This window comes from Ranitomeya imitator, chromosome 2 (genome assembly GCF_032444005.1).
Source record: "Ranitomeya imitator isolate aRanImi1 chromosome 2, aRanImi1.pri, whole genome shotgun sequence".
Taxonomy (NCBI): Eukaryota; Metazoa; Chordata; class Amphibia; order Anura; family Dendrobatidae; genus Ranitomeya; species Ranitomeya imitator.
In genome coordinates, this window is record NC_091283.1 from 412,989,401 (window position 1) to 413,016,530 (window position 27,130).

At 42.1% G+C, this 27,130-nt stretch overlaps 2 protein-coding genes across 3 annotated transcripts in view; both read right to left on the reverse strand.

The window, feature by feature from the left end:
• CPSF4L (cleavage and polyadenylation specific factor 4 like) overlaps positions 1-8,731 on the reverse strand; it is a 46,553-nt gene extending 37,822 nt beyond the window's left edge. Inside the window, exons 1-2 of the mRNA XM_069754863.1 lie at positions 8,639-8,731; positions 8,307-8,371 (exon numbers count right to left, since the gene is read on the reverse strand). Coding sequence (XP_069610964.1) covers positions 8,307-8,371; positions 8,639-8,731 — 158 coding nt within the window. The remainder of the gene's footprint in view (positions 1-8,306; positions 8,372-8,638) is intronic.
• Positions 8,732-13,751: 5,020 nt separating this feature from the next.
• Positions 13,752-27,130, reverse strand: part of CDC42EP4 (CDC42 effector protein 4) — a 33,317-nt gene continuing 19,938 nt past the window's right edge. For both annotated transcript variants that reach the window (XM_069750727.1, XM_069750728.1), the window contains one exon: positions 13,752-15,848. In XM_069750727.1, the coding sequence (XP_069606828.1) occupies positions 14,725-15,660 (936 nt within the window). In that variant the 5' untranslated portion in view covers positions 15,661-15,848 and the 3' untranslated portion in view covers positions 13,752-14,724. The remainder of the gene's footprint in view (positions 15,849-27,130) is intronic.

A 27,130-nucleotide genomic window follows, 5' to 3' on the forward strand; every position in this document is an offset into this window, starting at 1 on the left:
CTTGCTTTTGCCTATGAAGCTGGAAGCTTGGGTCTGAAGACCCAAGGTCAGTCATTGCATTGTGGTCCATATACGGACCATGAAATCCAGCCATCTGAACCCTGCCTTATTTATATAGCACCAACATATTCCACGGCGCTGTACACACATAACACGATCCAAGTACATACTTCTCGTCCACCTGATCTCATGCCAGGAATATGGAGGAAGCATAATTCTCCACCATGACTAATAGACACCTGTGACCACACATGTGCAGCAATTCATTAACCACCCTGTGCAGGAACCATTATGTCCTTTGTAAGTTTCCCCAAATTTTGGTGGTTTTTATATATCAAGCATTTTTATTACTAAAAAAAACCATAGTTTTGGAAATCAGCATACGTCATTGAAGCATGAGTTCCTTTGGTGTCTCACAATGACTTCCATCCCATGTTTTGTACATCCAGCCCCCTGAATAAGGAATGTCCTTCAAGGTAAGGGCTCATTCACACATCAGTTTTTCTCATACGAGTGCTATCCGTAGTTTTCCATGATAGCACTTGTACCTATGAAAGTCTATGGGGCTGTTCACATGTCTGTGATTTTTGGCAGACCAAGTGGTCCGTGCAAAATCATGGAGATATGTCCGATCTTGATTTAAATTGGCAATGCAAGTCTATGGGTCCATGACAAAATCAAATCGCACTCAGTTGCCATCTGTGCTAACTTTTTTTTTTTTCACAGACTGCTAAATAAGAAAATATAGATATCTTTTTTTTTTGTTACTCTGAGAAAAACTGCTGAAATTTTGACCAAACGCTGATGCTAAAAATTGAATAAATTTCAATTTGTTTCAATTGAACAAATTTTATTGAAACTGATTAAAAAAAACACTGATGAATCTTGGAACGATTTTCTCATTTGAGAAAATTACTGACTTATGAATGAGCCCCAAGCCGTAAAGAATATTAGAGCTCGTCCAAATTTTTGGTACGAGTGCGATCGGACAAAACATTGAATCGCCCTAGGACCAATGTTATTCTAGGGAGCACGTGGCTGATTTTTTTTTTTAGTCCAAGGAAATAATTGCAGCATTCATGATTTGTATTCGATATTCAGATCGCTTTCAGCCATGCAAGTCAATGGGTAGTTTAAAAAAAAATCAGACTGCATTCAGATGTCCGCTTTTCACAGACAGAATGGAGAAATGTTTTTCCTATCTTCTCCTCAACCGAGAAATTCATACTTTGATCAGAGTGTGATAATTTGGTCCGATTCTCGGGTGAGAGAAAATATGGTGGTGTGACCCTAGCCGTAGTTTTCGAATGGCATTGATCCCGAAGACATCCATGTTCCTTAATAAGGGGAAAGTGGTTGTATACATGGGCGTATAATGCCATGGATGGATGTGACCATCTCAAAAGCTGCCTGTGTAAGGTTACGTTTACACAGGCCGCTATTTTAATTAATGGAACAGGTGTACAAGCAGGTCCACCATTAGGACATTACTGGTGTATGGGTCCCGAACTTGGTGAGACACACAGCACAGCCAAGCCACTGTAAAACGACCTACTAGACTGCATGGGGTCCGGGCTAATTACTTGGCTTTATCATACCTCACAACTTTTGAAGAATAGAAATATGGACAAATGATGCGGTGCGCATAGCGCACTTTGGCATATCTTGTCCACACCCCAATCCACGCCCATTTACCATTATTTTCTACATTGGCAGGAGGAGATTTCAGAGGGGCGCTGGCATTGAATGAAATCCAGCAGATGCTCGAGACTAAAGGTACCTTCACACATAACGATATCGTTTTTGTGACGTAGCAACGATCCCGCTAACGATTTCGTTATGTGTGACAGCGACCAATGATCAGGCCCCTGCTGGGAGATCGTTGGGGAATGATCAGGACCTTTTTTTGGTCGCTGATCACCCGCTGTCATCGCTGGATCGGCGTGTGGGACGCCGATCCAGCGATGTGTTCACTTGTAACCAGGGTAAATATCGGGTTACTAAGTGCAGGGCCACGCTTGGTAACCCGATATTTATCCTGGTTACCATTGTAAAAAGAAAAAAACACTACATACTCACATTCTGATGTCTGTCACGTCCCCCGCCGTCAGCTTCCCTGCACTGACTGTGTCAGCGCCAGCCGTAAAAGCAGAGCACAGCGGTGACGTCACCGCTGTTACTGCCAGCGCTGACACAGAAAGTGCAGGGAAGCTGCCGCCGGGGGACGTGACAGACATCGAAATGTGAGTATGTAGTGTTTTTTTTTTTTTTTTTTTACTTTTACAATGGTAACCAGGGTAAATATCTGGTTACTAAGCGCGACCCTGCACTTAGTAACCCGATGTTTACCCTGGTTACCCGGGTGCTGCAGGGGGACTTCGGCATCGTTGAAGACAGTTTCAACGATGCCGAAGTCTTTCCCCTGATCGTTGGTCGCTGGAGAGAGCAGTCTGTGTGACAGCTCCCCAGCGACCACACAACGACTTACCAACGATCACGGCCAGGTCGTATTGCTGGTCGTGATCGTTGGTAAGTCGCTTAGTGTAACGGTACCATAAGGTGTAGACCCAAATCCGGAACAGTTGGGACTAGAGATAAGTTGAAAAATACAGGGGTCTTCGGTCCAGCTTCCAGATTAGTGGCGGATGGATGGGAGAATGCAAATGTTTTACCTTCTGGCGTCCCATGGACTACTATTGATCACGCAGGGCAGCGTAACGTCATCAGTGTGTCCTGCTCATCTGTAGTTAGGATCTGTGAATTTATTTTTTGTTCCTTCATTCATAGTCACAGCCGCCAGAACTTTCTCATCTTTATGTTGCTTCATTATATCTTCACATGTGTTTTTTTTTTCTTTGTGTCTCTGTAAGGACCATGTTCACACTTTGCATAAATACTGATTTTTGTTTTCTGCAGATGTCCACACCAAACTACAGAATAACAATATTCTCTGATTATTGCTATATATTTTTTTACACCTTTTCCCCTTATTTCATGCATTTTTTTGTGCAGATGCAAAGCCGCATTTTCAATGTGTGTGTTTTTTTTTTATAGTACAGAAAAGCTTTGATTCTGCACTTAAAAAAGTAACTGCAGTATTTCACATGCACTTTTTTAGGCTCCACATAGAACCCTCCAGAGAAAAAAACAAGCACCATATCGCACAGTTCAGCAGCGTCTTTAGACCACAGGGGGCGCAGTTTTCATGAAATCACATCCACTTTGCTTGGACAATTAAACACAGCAGAATTTCTGAGCAAAAAAATTTACAGAATTTATGCTACATGTGAACACAGTCTAAATGTCTAAGCAAAGTGGATGTGATTCCAAGAAATCTCTGCCCTCATTGTATCTAAAGACGCTGCTGAACCATGCGTTTTTTCTCTAGAGGCTTCTTCTAAAAATAAAAAAATAAAAACATGAAAAAAATCCCATTGCATTTTTAAGTGCAGAATTAAAGCTTTTCTGTACTATTAAAAAAGCGTTAAAAAGTCTGCTTCATATTTGCACCAAAATTGCATCAAATTAGAGGAACTGCATAAAAGAAACACAGCAAACACACAATAATCAGAGGAAATTGTTATTGCGTCGTGTGGTGCAGACACCTGCAGGAAAAAAGTGGTAGAAATAATGCAGCACAAATGCTACGTGTGAACACTGCTTCAGCATTAAATTTTAAATACATTTTGTATGGGTTTAATTGAGAAAAAATATCAATCATGCTATTTTTTTTATGCCATTTATTGTTCCCCATAAATAATCTGATCGCTGTGTTGTGCAGATTGTTACGATAACAGGGAAACCAAAAATGTCCATGTTATTTGTTTTGTGATTTTTTGTGTTGTTGTTGTTTTTTTTAAAGTGCATTCAAAATTACTATTTAAAGTGTTTTTCATTATTTTTAGCAAGTTTTATAGCAAAAGAAAGATTATCCTCCCTCTAGAATAAAAATATACATTTTACACAGCAGTGTATATCTATAGGTACAATCTGCCTATGGAGTCAGAGTCTGCAATACAGATCAAGTACACATAATTCTCCCCATTACATCACCAGAGCTTGTAGCATTGAGGGTTGTGTGGGTCCGAGACCAGGGGAGACTCACACTAAAAGAAAAAACTAAATTTTTGTAATTGCTTTTTATTAGTTTTATAGGAACAAAATAAGTTTCACGTCAGTATACAAGTGCAAAAAAAACACACTGCTGTATACAATGTACATGTATAATCTGCTGGGTTCACTGCCTACAATAGCAGCCAATATTACCAAATTCTCCTATGTGAATCATTGAGCTGCAGCTCATAGATCGAGCTGCCGCCTGTGGACATAAAGATGTGAGTATGTGAAGTGAATAAATAAAATTTAAGCAGAGAGAAGTGCCCCGCCTTGGATGAGGAGCTACAGGAGCGATGAAGACCTTGGAGAAGTGAGTATAGAAGCCGGGTCAAAGCAATGATGTGCTAGGTTGTCGGGACTGAGCCCTCAAAGCGGGACAGTCCTGGGGATCCGGGATGGTTGGGTTCTATGGCTTTATTAAGCGCCAGCTACTTACATTGTATGGCCGCAACAGAGGGGCACAGTTGAGTGTGACATCAGGTGCTGCTGGCCCGCCTTCTGTTCCTAAGATGATGGCGCGTCCCAGGCCCTTTCGGGCTCATATTATAAAGGATATCAGGGCTCGAAAGTGATGAGATGCATACGTTCACCCTTACCCACCCACTATTTTTTTTTGTGCCCCCTCCCTGCTCGAGCAGTGTGAAGTTGGAGGCCGTCTCTGACTGCAAACTACTAAGCTCAGCCCTACTGATTGTTGCCTGCCTTACAGTACAGCTGCCGGTCTTAAAGGGCATATTCTAGTAACCTAACAACACTTATTCCCTACCCTATTACACAACATATGGGATAATTATTAAGGCCAGTTCACGGGGTAGAGCTTGGGCGCAGTCTCCAGGGGGCCCGAATATTTTTCCAGTATGGAGCCCTGAAATTCCTGGTGGCAGCCCTGTGTACAAGACCTATCAAGTGGCCAATGGATGCAACATCCGCAGCACCTCCAGATGGGGAAGGTCATGTCATATGGCACTAGTATGGTCTGAAAAGCACCCTCCAAAGTTTATAACGGGTACCAGTCACTGGAGTGCCCTCTGTTTCTGTTTTATGAACCCCATGAGTGTAGCAGCCAATTGTTGGCAATAACAGTGAAATCATTTTTGATAACGCGTCCTTCCGGCAGTTTCCAAGTAGCTACTGCCATATATGTCTGTCATATGTAAAAGGTTATAAGGGTGTATTCATGTGTTGTTATCATTTAACTGTATTTTTTATGTTGTTATCACAAAAGTGCTTTTTTTTCTGTGAAAAAATACAATATATTCACATAACCTATACTATGGAGCCCAGTGACAATTACAAGACATATATACTGTTATAACCACACATACTAGGCCTCATGTGTCAGAGCTGCCTCCGAAACTGGCTATGTTGCCCATAGCAACCAATCAGAACCCTTGTTTCATTTTTCCAGTGCAACTTGGAAAACAAAAGATGAGGTCTGATTGGTTGCTATATTTCAAAAACCTGACCTGCACATCCAAACATAGACTAAGTGTGAACAGGTGCTGAACCCAGAGTCGCCAACTCGTATATAGTTAAGTAAATAGGGCAGCACACTGCAGCGCCAAAACATGCAAACTTGAAAATACGAAATTTGAACTGCATTACTGCACTAGAAATATGAAAAATGAGAGCTTTTAGCGCATAAAAATGGCCAATTTTATGTGTACCTCGTAGCCACTTTACGGCATCTCTCTTATACGAGGTCCTACGCTTGACCTACCTCACTGAGAATAAACGTCTCCATCTGAATGGGTACATGTGAAACCTCTTCTTAGACTAAAATTCTCTCTCTCTATGGAGGGGTATTGGACCTACTGTAATTAAAACACCTGAAGCTAGGAGGTGGAGTGCACGATCAGAAGGCTAGAGAATACATTTTAAAAACCTGACCTGCACATCCAAACATAGACTAAGTGTGAACAGGTGCTGAACCTAGAGTCGCCAACTCGTATATAGTTAAGTAAATAAGGCAGCACACTGCAGCGCTAAAACATACAAACTTGAAAACACGAAATTTGAACTGCATTACTGCACTAGAAATATGAAAAATGAGAGCTTTTAGCGCATAAAAATGGCCAATTTTATGTGTACCTCGTAGCCACTTTACGGCATCTCTCTTATATGAGGTCCTACGCTCTCATTTTTCATATTTCTAGTGCAGTAATGCAGTTCAAATTTCGTGTTTTCAAGTTTGCATGTTTTGATTGGTTGCTATGGCGTACAGACATTGTGCTGCCTGTTGTCAAGAGACTTACTCTGAAAACTTTTGGTAATTCTACAAAACATTGGAGTACCTGGCTGTGGTACATGTCCGGATTTGTTACAAAACCATAACAATTTTATAAAAATTGGCAGTTTTCATAAATTTCACTTACGGCAATACACGCTTATGTAGAGTGGCTGAGATAAAACATTAAAAGCGACAAATTAATTATACCGCTTTTGCATGTAACGTGAAAACACGTGGATTTACCACAAAACGACCACGTTTTGCAGCAAGCACTGATAAAGCTTTGGTAATTGAAAAAGCGAAATGCCCTGCACATGGGGTAAGCGACACAGAGAATCAGAGGAACTATGCTACATTTCTAATTCGAGGTATTTACTAATATTATGATTATTACACCTACTACATGGGAGAGGATCTTGAAGATGGGAATACCCCTTTAAAGATCGGGAGATTTATTGTATTTATTATTGCACTTTTATAATAATAATAATTTTTATTTATGTAGCGCCAACATATTCCGCAGCACTTTACATTATAGAGGGGACGTGTACAGTGCTTCCTCACTTTCTTTCAAAAGCCATATTTTATCATTATTATTTTTGCATCAACGTAGTTGTATGTGGGAATTATTTTATTTTTTTTGCAAGAAGAGTTGTACTTTTGTATGACATCACTGAAATATTAAACAAAAATGCAATTACATTATCAATTCTTGGGATTCCTTTTTACTGCATTCATTGCATGACTTCAGAACGTGATTTTTCAGATTTTGATTGCACTCCTACCAAAAAAAAGCAATCTAAAATGATAACAAAAATTCTGGCATTTTTATTATTTTTGCTTTTAAAATGTTTCCCATATGGATGAAATATTTTTAGATGTTGATTGGACTTTTGTGGACATGATGGTACGAAATATGCTTTCTTTCTTAATTCTTTTTACCCAGTAAAAAAAAAAGGTTTTCTTTTCTCTTTCTTGTAGGTTGCTTGTATTTTTGATCACTTGTTTCTGTAAAGTCCAGTCTGTAGCTGAGCTTCATGAAACGATCATGATGCTGGCAATGGGGGCCTTCAGTGGACATCGTTGCCTTTGCAATGTGCAATTATGTTGAAGTAAGGGGGCAATGGATGTCTTTGTGCTGGCAACCAAACCAAGTGATTGACAGTGACACTTAAATGGTTAAAGAGCATCGGTGCCATCTCCAGTCAGTGCTGTTGGAGGCAGATGCCAGCTATTTAACAGTCTGCATCTGCTACGTATGAAGATCCATACACCCAACAAGTACAGCAAGTGTCAGAAAAGGGTTAAAACCGCTAATTGTAAAACCATGTGCTTTATATGCCAATTGACAAGGACCACAATATGGCCGATACATGTGAGTGCACCTTTAATGACTTTCCACATTTGGCTGTACACACAGTTTCATCCAATCCAACTTGGACACAACCAGTTGTGGCAGGACCATCTCAACAAATTTGGGCCAGTTGGCATGTATGCAGTAGTGAGATGGCACAAAAAGGAGGAAAGTATCTAATGAATTGCACTAAATATTAGTAATACATTGTTTAATATAATTAACTCATTTTCCTCCATTTTTGTCAACTGGCACACTATATTGAATTGGGCGGATCAGTGACAATTTAGGGTGGGTCTGCAATTCCCAAATGAAGTGTCACCACAGGTGCTTTCTATTTCAGTTAACCTACCCATCACTCTCTGAGCTGTGGCGGAGTGGTACAACTTAAGTCAAATACTATTGCCCTTATGCTATACGGGTTCTGGTGTTGGCATTTGTTTGGGCACCCTGGTAGGCACTTAATGGTGTTTTGTGGCTGGAAGTTAGTGGTACTATGTTTCAGGGGTTCTGATTGACACTAGAAGTATGAAAATGTTGTAAAGAATTAGTTGTACCTGGATTCGAAAAACCTGGATGACTTCTTCCCCCCTAAAAAAACAGTACCATTTCCGTCTACAGATGTGAATCTGGAATTGCAGCTCTGTTATATGAAAGGGAGTGGGGCTGAGCTGCAGGACCAAACACAACTAGTAGACCAGTATGGCATGGTTTATGGGAGAAGCAATTATTTTTTGAACCCTTGACAACCCTTTAACTATCTTCACTAGAGTAACGACAATTGTCACCAATATGGGAGGACATTGCTGTAGCTGTCACTATTAAGTGTGAACCATAGAGCTTCGTTTGGACATCCAAGTATGGACCACAATGCATGGACTAGCTGTTGGTCTCCTGACCCAAACTTGAGATCCTCATATGTATGCATGAGTACGGACCTCGATGCACAGACGGGACTCGGTCTCCTTCCTCGAACTTGACAGCCTCATATGTATGGATGCACAGATTGGCATCAGGTCAACTTTGGCCATCATACGCATATGAGCCTATTAAGTTCGGATCGCATCCAGTCTGGTTTTTTAATATCTAAAAAAAATGATCAATTTTGCAATAAGTTTTAATTATCATATCAAAGTGTTTATACAGCTCCTATGAAAACCTCCTTTGCAAGAAAATGGACAACAAACAAGCCCCGTATAGAGAGAAATCTTACTGCAGATTTAGACTTTGTCCCCCCTACAGTATGACGACTTACATTTGGACAGTAAAGGACAGACAGAAGAGTGAATGAAGAATCAGACTACACAGGGTTTATTTGTAGTCTGTTACAAATGTAGGTCTGTATATCAGCCATTGAAACTGTAACGATGGTGGGTGTGGGTATTTACTAGAGCCTCTGATGGTGAAGATAGGTTGGGCCGCTGATAGACACCAGAAACCAATCCAGGGCAGAGACATAGGTCCTAGGTTCAGGTGGATGAAGGCAAAGATGTGGTCAGACAATCCAAGGTCAGGGTAGGCAGCACAGGTTCAATATGCGTAACAGAGATCAGGATTAACAAGTAGGCAACCTGGGTCGATAACAGGAGAGACAAAACAGGAACGTCACTACAGTAAACTAGAGACAGAGCTACTAGGAACCTAAGTTCAGGTGAGGAGTGGAGGGTGGGGTCACCTCCTATATCCGCTGCTGGCAGGAGATAGGTCAGGGAAGCAGATCTCTGCAGGACAGAGTGGATACAAATTCCTTCAGAGTTTGGCCGTGTCTTCCTATGACAGAGGAGACTCACAAAACAGGCAGAAACGGAAGAGCTGGAAGTGTTATACAAGGCAGCTCAGAAAGATAGTCAGGTACTGAATGGAGCAGAGCAGAACATGGAGTGAGTAGGGCGGCGCTTAGAAAGCAAGCAAGTCGCTGGCATATAACAGAAACAAAATGATAGTGGGCCGAGGGGTTGCAGTCACACTCGACCCCTGGAGCCTAAGGGGTCCAAAAAGCCTTGTTTGCCCATATGAGAACATCAGTGCTAGACTAGACCTCTGATAGTTGAGGGCCTTGATAGCGATGAGGTCCTCGAAATTCAAGTGTTTGGGAAACATGCATTATTGTGCTACATTTGGACTTGTGGTTTAACACTTACACTTGTGACCATTACATAACATTTTGATGTAGTTCCATGCCATAAGCAATGAGTAAGCCATGATAAAATCCTTTATCTCTAGTTTGCATGATATTTGACTCTGATCCCAGGCTGCGGTTCACCCCCCTCCTACATCACATGACCCTGGAGACAGACAAAGGCCTAGTGTATCAGTAAAATAGAGTGGCCGTTTCGAGCTAGCATGTGACAGGAGCCACGCTCACATCTGTCCCTCTATATTTTGTGAGGACACTTTGTACCAAACCCAGCAAGAGTGAATTTCCATGTTGATCCATTAGATTGCAATGGCAGCACAATTTAGATTTCTTCATTTATGGAGTAAAAGGGATGTTTATAGGGTTCTATTTTTTTTTCCACCAAATGACTTTCGTGATGTATAAATAATTTTACAATTGGGGATTCAGCAGAAGAGAACCTTTCATAGCCCTAATACAGTAATCTTGCTTTTTACATGTTACCAGATATTTTAATATCAGACACTATTCAATGAGAGGTGTGGGCTGTTTCTGGAAAGGAGTCATAGTTTTTTTTGCTGATATACAACTTCTTAGGTTCCTAACTAATATATTTCCTTAACTAATCCATAAAATGGAAACCGTAAGGAGCCCCTGGACATATTAGACTAAGGTTGACTAAACTTGAAAATATTGGTGGAATTGGCCAAAAGTCTAATGTAGACACATAAGACCATAAGACATCCAGCCTCTCTGGGCACATCGTAATTCCAACATCCAATTTTTTTTGTTCTTTGAGAGATAAGTTGCTGCCAGAGTATGCCAGCAGCTCTTTCGTATAAAACACAGGAGCAGTCACCTGACCCGGACATTTCTGAGGTATGGGGGACTCAGAAGAGATAGCTGTCATTTGTTTGACGTTCATCTATTGTGGGGGGGGGGGGACTTTAGAGGATTGTCTGGCGAAAAAAAGGTTATCACCTATCCGTTGGACCCACACCTTATGACAAAATTGGAATTTTTTTTATCAATATTAGAAAATGGAGCTTTAGGTCAGATGCCTGACCACAACTCCATTAATTCTTTATGGGGCTACTGGAAAAATGCCAAGCACAACACTGAAGACTCAAAATGAATGAATGGAGAGGAGGTCGAGCCTCTGCACTGTCACTCCCCTTCTTCAGATCATTTGGGGGTCTGATCTGTGAATAAGTAATAACTTGTATTCACCAGACAACTCCTTCAAGGAGGAATGTTTATGTTCAAGGCCAGTTGGATCTAAATTGGAATTACATGCACCACAGCACTTCTTTACTTAGTTTGGTGGGAGTCTTTGTGCCAAGAAAACCATCGATACTACCTTCTGACAGGTCTTAGAACAGGAAAGAACTGCTGATCACTGGGGGTCTGAGCTGTGGGAATTCTAAAGATCCCAAGAAATGGGGTCAAAAGTCACCTGTTTGACTGAAGTGGCGATAGCGCATGCTCCGTTCAAAGTCTATGGGACCACCGGAGATGGTCTAGAACTGTACTCTAGCATCTCCATAAATTCTATAGTAGGCCACTTCACTAATATATTTGGACCTAGTAAAAAAAAAAAAAGTTGGAAAATATAACAAAGAAAGTGTGTTTATAAAAATACTTTTTGTTTCGATATAAAAGAGACCTTAATATTTTGGACATATTTGATGGGTGTCCTGCCAGGGGTCAAAGTGGACATGAACTTATACTAAGAAGCTCCATCGGTTACGGCATAGTTCTGTAAAATAGCTAATGGGAAAGTTTCAGATTTTGACTTTTTTTTTCCTTATACCTTCTGTGATTGAACTGCTCACTTGGCTGAACATAGAGGTAGATGCAGGAACGTTGTCGCTTTTAAATCTTCCACTGGTTTATTAAAGATACTGCATAAACCAGTGCAGAAATAGCAAAACAAACACGGTCTTCCTGGCTTAATGATTAAACATGGAGATATGGAGAACAGTCTACCACTCTACAGCTGTTCACTCAACCTAGCCCTAAACATGGCAGATTAACCCCTCTTAGTACCTAGTGTGTTGGAACGATTTCCTAGATTCATATCACTAAAGCTAGCAACCACAGTGATGCATATCTACCCTCCAGTACTTTGCCAGTGACTTTGGCACACTTCACACGATTGAATGATTTATTTTGGGGGATTGCGTGAGAACCATTAGTTTATGGATTACATTATACCAGGTCACCATGCACCCAGCAACTAATGTCTGATTACTAAAATTCTTCCTTCAAGACTAAATTGGCACTGGGCAAAAGACACTTGACGGAACTTGGCTTCCGCTACTTTTTTTCTATCTGTTCCCTTAGTGTCTGTGTCAGTATCAGTTGTTTCCAGGAAATATGGCAACTCTGTGGCAAAACATGTCAGGAAATGAATTTTACTTGTAGAAGGGAACAAGGCTTATCTCGGGGGTTTCTTTTCTCCGTCAATATATCTTTGCAGATTATATTAATTGGTAAATTTCCAAAGACTTCCTGTTGATAATACATCGGTTTAATATTTTCATTGATTACGGTAATTGCATGTTGTTAGGATTCTTTGCTATTCTTGAACATGATTATCCAAAAATGGACCTAATTATGATCTGCCTGATCGGACATTGGGTATGAGATGTTACGAACGCAACCAAATGAACCTCCTTAGATTATCTTGCATGGGTCTTAATAAAAAGAATAGGAGCGTTGGACCACCATAACTTGCAACTTGACACATTTTCCATGCCCAATGTCGGATTGAGCAGGCGAGGGAGTGAAAGGAGTGTTGCAGAATTTGCCATGCAATGCAAAATCAACTCTTTTCCTGAAGTTCTAACTAAATGGGTCTTGTTTAGACTAGCACTTACCAGAGATGAACCAAACATGATAATTATACCAACATGGAATTAGCTCCCATCTTAAGAGACACGCTCTGAACAGCAGATACTTGAACACTCTGATTTGTGTAGTGCTCTCCTTAAAGGCAAACATAGCTAACCTATTGGTACCAAATTCATCACCCTGGGTAACTCGTCCACTGTGGTTCATAAAGCTGAGATTCATTCAGTGGGGTCCTGCGTAGCTGATTAGGAGTCTTAAAATGATTGGTGGGCATCCAGTTTCCCAATACCAAGCAGAGATTACCTTTTTATCATGTCACAAGATGGATAAAGGGAACCTGTCAACTAGATTTTGCACTATAAACCCCTACCACCATTTTATAAAGCACTTTAGTAGCTGTACAAGCATGGTAATAGTTATGCTGGTTCGTAAAGAAGGAAGTTTAATTATGTGCCAGATGCAATCTGTGCAGCCGCACAGGGGACCAAGAGGTAAGAGGGCCCATTTCCACCTCCAAAGCAGGTGAAATTATACATTAGGATGAGCTATTGGACTGCAAAGGGCCCATTCTTCTTGGGCAGGAGACCGCTTCCCTCTGTGTCAGCCCTGGTGCGAGCGGTATCATAATTATCGGAATTAGTCATCTGGGAGGAGTTATTCATTTTAATAGTCAGGCAGTCCCCTCTTTTTTTCTCTGATTTCCCATTTCTGTCGCATGTGCATATATAGCACTATCATACTCCAACATCATCATCATCACTGTCCCCATTGGGGCTCACAAACTATATTATGTCATTATGTCTTGCAGTGTAAACCGGAGAACCCGGAGGAAACCCCGCACAAACACAGGGAGAAAATACAAAGTCCTTGCAGATGTTGCCCTTGGTGGGATTTGAACCCAGGACCTCAGCTCTGCTAATTGCTAACCACTGAGCCACCGTGCTAGCCATAATGTGCTGGATTTGGAGACAGAATGAAGTCATCCAGATTACCGAAAACAGCTGACAGGTTCTATAATTGATATATATGGAAGACTGTATTAATGTCTCCTCAAACCTGTGATAAAGTGCGCAGGAGAATGCATAGTGTTGTTTTATTTTACTCCAAGCACCATAAATAATAACAATACAAAAAAAATACCTTCTCATACACAAGAAGTTTTTAGGGATATAAGAGTTCCTCTAAAGATTAGTAAGAATTCCCACAGGAAAAAAAAAATACTCCGCTGATAAAGGAGATGTTTCAAACTTTACATTTCACTGGCAAAGTAACAGTTAATCGTTGACCAAAAAATTCTTCGACTGAATTCTACGCTTAGCGATCGTATCATTAAAGTTCTAGCATTTAGGTTGGTGCCTCTTACTCATTTTGAGTAATATAATATTTGTACTGCTGGAAACCATTGTCATCTGATTGTCAGGCACCATTAATCACCAACCATAGGTCCGGGTCAGTTTAATGACTGGAAATCAGTTCATTTGGAAACTTTTTCCAAGAATTTATTTTACAGGCACGACAGATGTCCAAGACCTCAAGTTTTATTCTTGCCTCAGTAATGGGACCAGTAATCGCCTATCAAGTAGGTTTTAGGGTTCCTTTTAAAGGCAACGAAGCAGAGGTACAAAATCAGTAAGGTTGGGCTGACAAGTATGTTTAAATTATGAACAACATGGCCAATTTCAGGGCTTTGTAGTGATACTTCTGATATTGTACATTTCCTCTGTATCCGTCAAAATATGACTTGCATGGTTTGTCATAATGGTTCCTTGTTTGAGAGCAACAACTCCATCGTCAGATCCATGGCGGTCTACCCTTGGTTACTTTTACCTTGATAACCTTGGTCTACAATTGTTATTGGAGTGCCTGTTGCTATAAATTGCCTTTTATAGCTACAAACTCCGCTCCTGGTTCCATGGATAGCTACATAGAGCGCAATGGTGAAAGGGTTATTGCCAGAATAGCCCTGTGGTACCAAGCTCAAATCAAAATGGGGCGAGCATGTCTGCTCTGTGCATGGTTTACGTCTCAGATTGAGTAACTGGTGTGTCCTTCTTACACCCTTATTTCATCCTCATCTTCCTCATCCATGAACGAAAAGTCCCTTCCTCGCCTTTGTTTCTCATCTGGAAGGCCTGAAGATGCTCTGGAAGTTGCATGAGATTCTTTGGTGGGTTGACTCTTGTGGTTTCTGCTAGAGGTAGAAAGGCTTCCATGATCGTGGGCTTGAATGGGAGGAATGGTGCAAGAAGATGCCATCAGCCTAGTTGGTACAGAACTTTGGTAATATGGTGTTCTATTTCCATCAAGTTCATCAAGGCTGCGGTCAAGATCCTTCTCCCACTGACTTTTGTCCATTACACTTAGTATATCTCCTAACATGGAAGGACCCAGGTCAATATGGAATGACATGATGGATTCAGCATGTTTCATGCCATAGCTTTTTGAGGCTGTGTCTGGAAGGTCTGTTAACTCTCCAAATTCTTTCTCTGCTAAGCTAATGTCTGACAGGGGAGTTGGGATAGGCAATGGACTTTGTGCAGAGGCCCCATTTAAGTGTTGTGGCTCCTCAGGCAACTTCTTCACAGGACTGGATGAGAGGCTCTTGGGCATCTTTTTGCTCGATGAGCCCTTCTCTGAATCTTTTTCCGTCAGTTGTGGCAATGAGACAGCATTCTTAACAAAAAGGGCTGAGTCCCTCAAAGACCCTAGCATGTCTCTTCGATCACCTCTAGTTACTGAAAGAGAGCGTTTGCTGCTTCGGAAGGTTCGGGATAGTAGACCTGGTTTGGAGGTCGATTCTTCTGGTTCTGGCGTCTCATCTCCTTTGCTCAGAAATGATGTGTCTCCGAAAGCATCTCCGGACCGTCCTATGTGCATGGTATGACGGAAATCCCCAAGGGGAGAACTTATCATTTCTGCAGTAAGGTCTGCCCGTGAGCGTCTCTTGGATGCATTTGGGTTGGCAACCAGCTGCTTCAGAATTGGCATCTTGGCTATGTACACAATCCACTCTCACAAGTTCAAGTTTCCAAGTAGTTGAAGCCTACAATTATGTGATACAAACAGTTGTGAGTATAAGGAGTGTCCTCCACAAACTTTATGGGAAGTTCCCAGGAAAACGATAAACTGAAGATGTAGTGACACGTCTACTGTGAATCACGGGCATCCATTAGTTCCTGAGGAGACAGAAGAGGAAATAAAACGTAAGATTCTGATGTAACCTCCTAAGATAGAAATATTCATCAAGAGCTATAAGGATATGAATAATCATTATCTTTGCATTAAACCTTTTGTATATTACTTTATCATATGTGCTAAACCTGGCTGAGGATTCATTTTTGTATCTCAGCAAATTACAGCTGGGGAAAAAAGCAAATAAGAAATTGTACAAAAAAATACTGGGGAGCAAGAAGTGTTAATGGGTTTATCTGGAGAATAAAATGGCTCCTGATATCTTATGGGCGTGACAAGCCATTCATCTATTGTGTATGATGATGTCCCAATTCTCCCCTAATAACAGATGTTGTGAATTTTGGCAGGATGGACCAACCATCTAGTGTACATGCGGATGTCCCAACTCTCCCACTCAATAGCTGATGTCGAGGAAAGAAGGATTGGGTTATTGACTTTCAATATACCCTGTTGTTTTGGCAGCCATCAGAGGTGTCTGGAAGGGGCTTACTCCCCTCTCCCCATTCAGGCGTTAGAGGGCTCATGTGCAGGAAAGATAGCTGCTGATATCTAAAGGTGGCCTTACAAATTAGATTAATGCCAGACAAACCCAACAATTCTATTGAGAGCGGACAAAAAATTATGATCCGTAGGAATGTCGCAACCTTCTTCGGATAATGGCAGAAGTTCAGGAAAGAAGGATCTGGCTGTAAGATTAGCAACACATGATCCTTTATATTCATACAGATAAAGCTACCTACCAGAGTTGTCTGCCAGCATTGACTCTCCATGCTTTGGACTACATTACTCAAGGTTACAGTCGAGAGGCAATGTTGCCTATAAATGTTGTAGCAACGTCCTCTGAAACTCACTAGTGGAATTGGGGGTGTCCCAATTTCCTCCCCCAATTGGTGGAAAGAAGGATCAGGCATGTTGGATTCCAAAATGTCCAATCCTTTGTTCGGAAAGCGCCCCAATTAATATCAGTGGATATCATCTTTAATCAACGAGAACAACCAAATACTGTGAAAATTGTACATCTCCACTTGGACTATCAGGGTCACGCTACAAGGAGAATTAACATATTAGACATTTTAGAATGGGGGATAAAAAAAAAGAACCTCTCCACCTTACCAGACCTAAGTAGGAAACAACCCAAACCACTAATGACTTTTAGCAAATTTTACCTACGAGATCTATTTCAGTAGGTAATGAAAAACGGCGCTCGCATCTCCTACACATTTTAGTCCACTCCATAATTTACCTATTATATCTATTTACTAGGTCAGGCTCTGCTACAGGGAAAGCTTCCCATCTACAACTTCTCGTTAATGGACAGTTTGGAGAATCAATGGTGACAGCCGTCAAAGTGTATACGTCTCGAATATGATACGAGAGAGGCAGAGGTAACCGTGCAGAAAACAAAGACGGCGGGAACAATTCGAGTTGTGAGGACTGGGACAGTGCTATAGCGCTACACTTGCAGTCCACTTCTGTGATGATACTGATGATAATTCACCTAGTACCTCGCACAAAGCCAAAAAAGCTCAGGTGCCTCTGCAGATAGCCCATTTCCACGTGTCATTCCCATGAGGGTCCTGAAAATGGGGATAATTGATGCTGTTTGCTGTGCTCTTTACATTGTTGCTGCAAGGGGCATAATGCAGGGGGTGTCCCTTTCCTTCTCCATTCCATTGTTATAGATGAGCTGCAGATAGCCACCACAAATTGTGGGTCATAGCAACACCCAATTTACTTATATTATGCTGTGATGGATATAGCCAAAGCCGTCCTATCCCCCCAAGTCTTAGGGTATGTGCACACGCTGTGGATTAGTCTGCGGATTTTTCCAGACTGATTTTGGTAAATCCGCAGGTAAACCGCACTGCGGATTTTGTGCCGATTCCACCTGTGGTTTTACACCTTCTTATTCCTATTATGGAGCAGATGTAAATCGCTGCGGAATCCACACAAAGAATTGATATGCTGCAGAATATACAATGCTACGTTTCCACACATTTTTTTCCACAGCATGTGCACTGCAGATTTTGTTTTCCATAGGTTTACATGGTACTGTAAACTCATGGAAAACTGCTGCGAATCGGCAGCGGCCAATCCGCTACGGATCCGCAGCAAAATCCGCAACGTGTGCACATACCCCTATTGTAGGATGGGATAAAATGTTGGAGTAACCACCACAAAAAAAAAATCAACAATCTCTACTAAATACAGTCAAACTGCAGGGTTTTTTCCACCTTCAGGATCATTATTTGCTCTCCCATTTCTTGGTATTATCACCCTGTACCAGGGATCAGGAACTTTCGATATTCCAGCTGTTGTGCCTGTCAATTCCCTGGAGTTGTGGTTTCAAAATAGATAGGAGCTCGAAAGTTGGTGATCCTTGACTTTTAGAATATTGAGTCCAACAAGCCCCTTGCGTCTAAAGCCCTCCATACACCTTAGATGGTTTGCCCAATCATTGAACCGGCATCTATTTTGGCCGTTACTCCCGTACTCTCGGCTGAGTGCTCCTGTGTTCTTCCTCCACTGATGTACATCTGTGATGGAGGCTTATCTTGGAGAAAACAAGGGATCAGCAGTCTGAAGTCGGACAAGCCAGATCTTTAACTCCCCGAAATTCTCTGCCCAGGGTCACCATACATATTAGACTGTTGACCGAACCTGTCGATATTGGAAGGCTCGGTCGAAATTAGTCAGTTTTTGGGGGCTTTACTATTGCAGCTCCTCTAGTGGCAGAGCATATGTCTAAATACTATAGTCTACCAATACACCAAGATATGTATTGGTACAAGTTTGTCTACTATATATTCATGGTTTTGTTAAGGCCCCTTTCACACATCAGTTTTTTGCTATCAGTCACAATCCGTTGGCTCGACAGATAAGTCGCAGATTGTGAAAAACTGATGGGAAGAATAAATTTTTTTGCCTGATCGGACTAGCGGTTCTGGCTAATTGGATCCTAAATACGGTAAATCGGAGCATGCTCAGTTAAAAAAAAAAAACGGAATCAGTTGCCGGATTCCGTCATTTGACGGATCCGGCAACCATAGGCTTCCATAGGTGTCGCTGTCCGATTTTTCGACGCACACAAAAGACGTTACTTTGTCCGTCGTCTCCTGCAGCCGGACAAATAATTTTTGACGGATCCGGCGAACTACGGATGAAACGTGAAGCCATCCATCGCAACGTGACTGCCTGCAGCCCCCCCAGAATATGATTGATTTGGGCAGGACTTCTAAACTGTCATCCAGCACTGACGTCGATAGCTGAGCTAGTGATTGTGGACAGTAATGGAAATTTACCGGCGGTGAAATCTCTCGGGTGGGCTCACCTAATCTATATGCCAGTAATATAAATGCTACTCACACAGAAAGCATTGTGACTGCTCCAAATAGAAATGCTCTGTCACTGAGCGACCGCTTTGTACCACTCCCTCAGTCCTGTCTTTGCTGATCCCTACAAAGCTGTCAGCTCAAGTGCAATCCTCCATCGTGGTGATAGAGTACCTGTACCAGTGCTTGGTTTACAGCAGAACTGTGCAAAATACACTAGGAAATTACGCAAATGGGTTGCCCCGTAAGCGTTGTATGTATCGCCTATCCACCTGATGGAATAAAAATGTCTGATCGCTTGAGGTCCGGCTGCTGAAATCCTCAGCGATCCACAGAAAAAGGAGGCCCAAAATGCTCCGTGTGAATGAATTAGTACTGAGCATTCATGCAAAATTGTTCATGCCTCACGTCATCAACGGAGATCAAGACCACGTTACAGATCACGTAAGCGATCCATCTACGATTTGTCGTTTGGCTGTCCAATCACATCCATCACGGACAGACTATGAATGACAATTAGTTATGAAAATGACCTGAAAATCACTAATCTATGACCAGCTTTATAAACTGTTATACTCCAGAGCTGCAATCACAATTCTGTAAGCGTCCAACCGAAAATCTTCCAGCGTCTACTTGAATGTTACCCAAAGGCTCTTTGTTTTTTCGGGCACAGCCGAGACAGGCTTAGAAAATGACCGATAAGAGTTACAAACTCTCATGTCAGATCATCATAACTAGTTTGCTGACGGATTCTCAGTGAACTCATTCAGCAGCTAGTAATTCAGAGCAAGACAGAGGCTATGGAAGGCAAACTGTGCAAAATTTTCATGGAAATATTTTTTAGCGCCGGTTACATGCACAGAATTACTGTTCAAACCGAGCACAGGCACTCGGTGCACCTTGGTGTGGCCAAACATTCAAGTGCACCTTCATACCTGTTTGTCCCCCCCCTCCCTCTCTTCTTTAGATTGACATCTCGACATCTCTGGCTTCCCTTTACATTTAAAAAAAACACAAAAAGTAGGCAACACCTTCAAATTTTTGGGGTAGGTCCTAAATGCTATTCTCCTCTAGGAAAAGAGAATTTTTAACCTTATTGGATAGCCGTTCAGCTAAACTGATAACATGCTTGTTGACTGTTTCCAGTCCCAAGCAGCAGAATCGTCAATACAGCACCATGCTGAAATAGAGGTACTAAAAAAATGCAATATATTAATTTATAGTATTTTCATGACTATGAACATTTTACATTCACACTGAAGGCATCAAAACTATGAATTAACACATGTGGAATTATATACTTAACAAAAAAGTGTGAAACAACTGAAAATATCTCTTATATTCTAGGTTCTTCAAAGTAGCCACCTTTTGCTTTGATGACTGCTTTGCACACTCTTGGCATTCTCTTGATGAGCTTTTCTTGACTTAGCTACTTTTTTCTTGCCATAATACAAATTCTAACAGTCTATTCAGTAGGACTATCAGCTGTGTATCCACCAGACTTCTGCTCAACACAACTGATGGTCCCAACCCCATTTATAAGGCAAGAAATCCCACTTATTATACCTGACGGGGCACACCTGTGAAGTGAAAACCATTCCTGGTGGCTACCTCCTGAAGCTCATCAAGAGAATGCCAAGAATGTGAAAAGCAGTCATCAAAGCAAAAGGTGGCTACTTTGTAGAACCTAGAATATAAGACATAATTTACCGTATATACTCGAGTATAAGCCGACCCGAGTATAAGCCGACCCCCCTAATTTTGCCACAAAAAACTGGGAAAACTTATTGACTCGAGTATAAGCCTAGGGTGGAAATGCAGCATTTACCGGTGAATTTCAAAAATAAAAATAGATCATTATTTCCCCATAGCTGTGCCATATAGTGCTCTGCACCGTTCATTATTTCCCCATAGCTGTGCCCCATATAGTGCTCTGCACCGTTCATTGTGCCCCATAGCTGTGCCATATACGGTGCTCTGCACCGTTCATTGTGCCCCATTGCTGTGCCATATACAGTGCTCTGCACCGTTCACTGTGCCCCATTGCTGTGCCATATACGGTGCTCTGCACCGTTCATTGTGCCCCATTGCTGTGCCATATACGGTGCTCTGCACCGTTCATTGTGCCCCATAGCTGTGCCATATACGGTGCTCTGCACCGTTCATTGTGCCCCATTGCTGTGCCATATACGGTGCTCTGCACCGTTCATTGTGCCCCATATCTGTGCCCATATACGGTGCTCTGCACCGTTCATTGTGCCCCATTGCTGTGCCATATACGGTGCTCTGCACCGTTCATTGTGCCCCATTGCTGTGCCATATACGGTGCTTTGCACCGTTCATTGTGCCCCATTGCTGTGCCATATACGGTGCTCTGCACCGTTCATTGTGCCCCATAGAAATCTCTGCCGCCGCTGCTGCAATAAAAAAAAAACGTATATAATTCCACATGTGTTAATTCATAGTTTTGATGCCTTCAGTGTGAATGTACAATTTTCATAGTCATGAAAATACAGAAAAATCTTTAAATGAGAAGGTGTGTCCAAACTTTTGGTCTGTACATATACAGACACTTTTTGATGGGTGCATGTATTTTTCATATAGCTCAAGATTAACCCTTCAAGGCCCCACGTTCTGCTCTTTTGGTTAGCGGCAGAGTGCGGACTGTATCAGCGGTGTACACAGGGTATATATTGCATTTGGGGTTTATAAAACACTGAGAATATAACAGCAAAACAGCCTGATCTAAACCCCATGGCTGTCAGCACATGTGTAAACAGAAATCCTGCGATGGCTGGAAATCTGCCTGCCCTGCATAATCCACTAACCTGGCTGTGCATCAGCTGCTTGGAAACCCTGACTGAGCATTTTATATATGGAAAGCCAGAATGAGGTAAATGCAGAAGATTTAAAGGGCCACTACACAGCTTAGAAGTGTTTAAAGTGTGTCTTAAAGGGATTTTCCACTTATGTCAAATTGAAGGCCTATCAATATCATATGGATTGGGGGCGGCCTGTCAATACTTTCTTTTTTGTGCCCTGAAATGTTCCAGTTCCCACAATGATCTATATATAATCGTCTAAGGTCCACTTCTGTCTGTTTGTCTGTTTTCCACTTCCGTCTGTTTATCTGTCACGGAAATCCCGCGTCGCTGATTGGTCGCGCCCAGCCGGGTGCGACCAATCAGCGACAGGCACAGTCTGGCCGCGAATTGGCCCTTCCCTACTCCCCTCCAGTCAGTGCCCCCTCCATACTCCCCTCCAGTCAGCGCCCACATAGCGTTTTAGCAGTCCGTTAAACGCGGCATAACGAGGTGTAATGCAGTCTGTTAACGCTGTAGGTGTGACCAAATTTTTACTATTGATGCTGGCTATGCAGCATCAATAGTAAAAACATATGGTGTTAAAAATAATAATAATAAAAAAATATTATATTCTCACCTTCCGGCGTCCACGGCAGCCTTTCCCGCTCCTCGCAACACTTCGGTCCAAGAATGCATTGCGGCAACGACCCGTGATGACGTAGCGGTCTCGTGAGACCGCTAGATCATCACGGGTTATTGCTGCAAGGCATTATTGGGAACGGAGCGTCGCGAGGAGCATCGCTAAAGGCCTGGGCTGGATCCGGGGGCCGCCGGAAGGTGAGTATATAACTATTTTTTATTTCAATTCTTTTTTTAACAGGGATATGGTGCCCACATTGCTATTTACTACGTGGGCTGTGCTCTATACTACGTGGCTGTGCTATATACTACGTGGCTGTGTTATATACTACGTGGGCTGTGTTATATACTGCGTGGGCTGTGCCTTATACTACATGGGCTGTGTTACATACTGCGTGTGCTGTGTTATATACTACGTCACTGTGCTCTACACTACGTGGGCTGTGCTATATACTATGTGGCTGTGCAATATACTACTTGGCTGTGCAATATACTACTTGGCTGTGCTATATACTATGTGGCTGTGTTATATACTGTGTGGGCTGTGCTATATACTGTGTGGGCTGTGCTATATACTGCGTGGGCTGTGTTATGCACTGCGTGGGCTGTGTAATATACTGCGTGGGCTGTGTAATATACTGCGTGGGCTGTGTAATATACTGCGTGGGCTGTGCTATATACGTGGGCTGTGTTACATTCTGCGTGGGCTGTGTTACATACTGCGTGGGCTGTGTTGTATACTACATCGCTGTGCTCTACACTACGTGGGCTGTGCTATATACTACGTGGCTGTGCAATATACTACGTGGCTCTGTAATAAACTACGTGGCTGTGCTATATACTATGTAGCTGTGCTATATACTATGTGCCTGTACTATATACTACGTGGCAGTGCAATATACTACGTGGCTGTGCTATATACTACGTGGGCTGTGCTATATACTACATGTCTGTGCTATATACTATGTGGCTGTGCTGTATTCTACATGGGCTGTGTTATATGCTACGTGGGCTGTGAGACTCTTTCACCCAGGGCCCTCAAAAACCTGCAGCTGGCCCTGGCTTCACTGATTGGTCGCGGCCGGCCGGCCGAATCCTGTGTTTTCATTGCATTATTCTGAAATCTTCATAAATAAACTACATACATATTCTAGAATACCTGATGCGTTAAAATCTGGCCAGGATCTAGTACTACATAATGACAAAAGTTTGCATTTTACAGGTTTTTTTGTAGAGGTGGATGAAATCTGCTGAGATGTCGTCCATTGGATGACTATGACTATTAACCACAGAGCTGGATACTAGAGATTCCCCACCACTGATTCAGCCACTGTCTGGATTTCCAAATCAGGGAACAAAACGATAATGAATCAACCAGAACAATGATCTAATAATATATATAGTAACGTTCTTGCAGGCTGGCTGCAGATCTACCCTGAGAAGGACCAGCCGCGGACCCTCCGAGGAGGTTTATGCTAGTCTTCCTCACTTATGCTCCTACTGTAGTTATGCCTTTGGTGTTGAGTTACAATTGCACCCGAGCCCTTAAGCTTAGGGAGCCTAAGAGGTCCCCTTGGCCGATATGAAAAGACTATTCCTATTTAACGGAATCTGTCAGCAGGTTTTTGCTATTTATTCTGAGAGCAGCATAATATAGGGAAAGTGAGCCTGAATCCAGGGATGTGTCACTTATTAGGCTGTGTGCTGTAGTTTCAATACAATCAGTGATTTATCAGCAGGAGATTATCACTGCAGGACTAGGTGTGCACTGCACAGAAGTCAGACTAATCTGTGTAATCCCTCCTCCACCACGGATTGGCCGCTTACTGACAGTGTACACAGAAAGTTGCCAATTAGTGGTGTGAGTGGGGTTATACACAGCTCCGCATTCCGAGAATCTGCACCAAAGAAAACTGGGATTTTATCAAAACTGCAGCAAGCAGTCCAGTAAGTGATACATTGCTGGAATCAGGGTCTCTACCCCTACACCATGCTGCTCTCAGATGAGATAGCTGACAGATTCCCTTTAACCCCTTTCTGACATGTACAGAGCTGCATTCCCGCAAAGCACAGTACATGTACAGTGCCCCGATCGCACGGGTTCATGCTGAGCGCCACTGCAAATCGGGTGCAGGTGTCAGCTCTATGTGAAAGCTGACATCCTGCAGCAATGCCCACGATTGGTGCTGGCACCGATCGCGGGCGTTAAACCCCTCTGATGCTGTCAATAGTGAACTCCCTGTGTGCTTAAATAGGCACAACGTGATCGCTGATGGTCTCCGTGGTGACCCTCAGCGGTAAGATGGCCATGGGGTCCTGCAGAGAAGGTGGCTTGTGAGCGCCTGCTAAGAGCAGGAGCTGACACTCCTCCTTCCCATACTGTCAGACCCTCCTCTGATGCCCTGCATTGCAGAGTATCAGATCGGCAATCTGTCACTGTACAGTGATGTCCCATCCTTGGACAATGTAAAAAGTTTTAAAAAGTTATTTAAAAAGTGTAAGAATATATACAAAACATATTTTAAAAAAATCCACAAATAAAGAGCAAAAAAGAGAGAAAATATAAATCCAATAACTTTTATTTTTACATAAATAAATGTATTTAACATATTTGGTATCTCCACATCTGGAGCGACCTGACCTACAAAACTGTCCCACTAGTTAATCCCTTCAAGGAACCAAAATATGGAAAAATTATAGCTGTCTAAATATGGCGATGCAAAAAATAGTTTTTGCAATAGAAAGTGTCTTTAATTGTGTGACAAACATGAAAAAAGCTATAAATCTGGTGTCGCTGTAATTGCACCGAACAGAAGAATAAAGTTCTCTAATCACTCATACCACACGAGGAATGGCATCAAAAATAAATAAAACCAATTCTTCACCTGCTGTTGATTTGTTCATTCTGCCTCCCAAAGATCGCAGTAAGGCTCAGCGCACATTTATCCTGCGTGCTGCGCTGAGCGCTTACTCCGGGGTTTTCGAGTAAATCTCTAAAATACATGATTGTCGGAAGCCCGGCAGAAGATTCCCTATAATGAGGTAGATGGAGGAACTGTGGACGCCGTCTGACCTGTGATCTCGCAGTGTTTTCTTTTTAGGATTGCATAATAGTACCGTCAGCCACAGTTTTGTGAACTTCTGAAAAGAAGGACACCGCTGAACAGAGGCCAGATGGAGTCCAGAGTAACTCTGCTGCCTCATTATAGGGAATGTAGTGCTCCTTCCATCACATATGGGGCATTGGTGTACTCAGGCGAAATAGCACAACACATTTTGGGGTCCATTTTCTCTTGTTTCCCTTGTGATAATGCAAAATTCGGAGCTAAAAAATTTTTTGTGGGAAAAATGTTTTTTTTTTTCCTTTTTATTTTCACGGCTCAAAGTTCTAAGCTTCTGTAAAGCACCTGGGGGTTCAAGGTGCTCAATACACATCTCAATAAGTTCCCTCAGGGGGCTAGTTTCCAAAATGGTGTCCCTTGTGGGGGGTTTCCACTGTTTAGGCACATCAGGCGCTCTCGAAATGGCAACCGCTAATTAGTTATTCCAGCAAATTTTGCATTCACAAAGTCAAATGACGCTCCTTCCATTCCGAGCCCTGCAGTGCGCCCAAACAGTGGTTTTCCCCCACATAGGGGGTAGCGGCATACTCAGGAGAAACTGCACAACAAATTATATGGTCCATTTTCTCCTGTTACCCTTGCGAAAGTAAAAAAAATAATTAAGTCTAAAGGAAAATTTTTGTGAAAGAAAGTTAAATATTTATTTTTCCTCTTCTACATTCCATTAATTCCTGTGAATCACCTGAAGGGTTAACACACTTCCTGAATGTGGTTTTGAGCACCTTATCATATAGACCCCTCAAAGTCACTTTACATGTGAGATGGTCCCTAAAAAAAAAAAAAAATGATTTTGTAAATTTTGTTGGATAAATGAGAAATCGCTGATAACGCTTATAACTTCCTAACAAAAAAATTGTTTCAAAAATTGCGCTGATGTAAAGTAGACGTGGGGAATGTTATTTATTAACTATTTTGTGTGATACGACTCTCTGATTTAAAGGCATAAAAATTAAGTTTGAAAATTGCTAAATTTTTGCCTAATTTCTGATTTTTTTTTCCCACAAATTAACGGAAATAAGTACAGTGTGTCACGAAAAAAGTGTCAATCAGTGGGATCCGTTGAAGCGTTCCAGAGTTATTTACACATAAAGTGACAGTGGTCAGAATTGAAAAATTTGGCCTGGTCCGGAAGGTGAAAACAGGCTTCAAGGTGAAGGGGTTAAAGGGGTTAAAGGGCTGTGCCCTGTTGGAAATTTATTATAAGAGCCAACAAGCTTCAAGTTATGCCACTGCCGATCACCACTGCCAACTGGCAGTAACAACGTACCAGTGCAAAGTCCGGAAAAGTTTAATCATTACACAAGTTCTCCAAATATCCCCCTCTTGTCTTTCCAAGATGTCTGCTTGCTGTCAGTGAATGTGAACATTC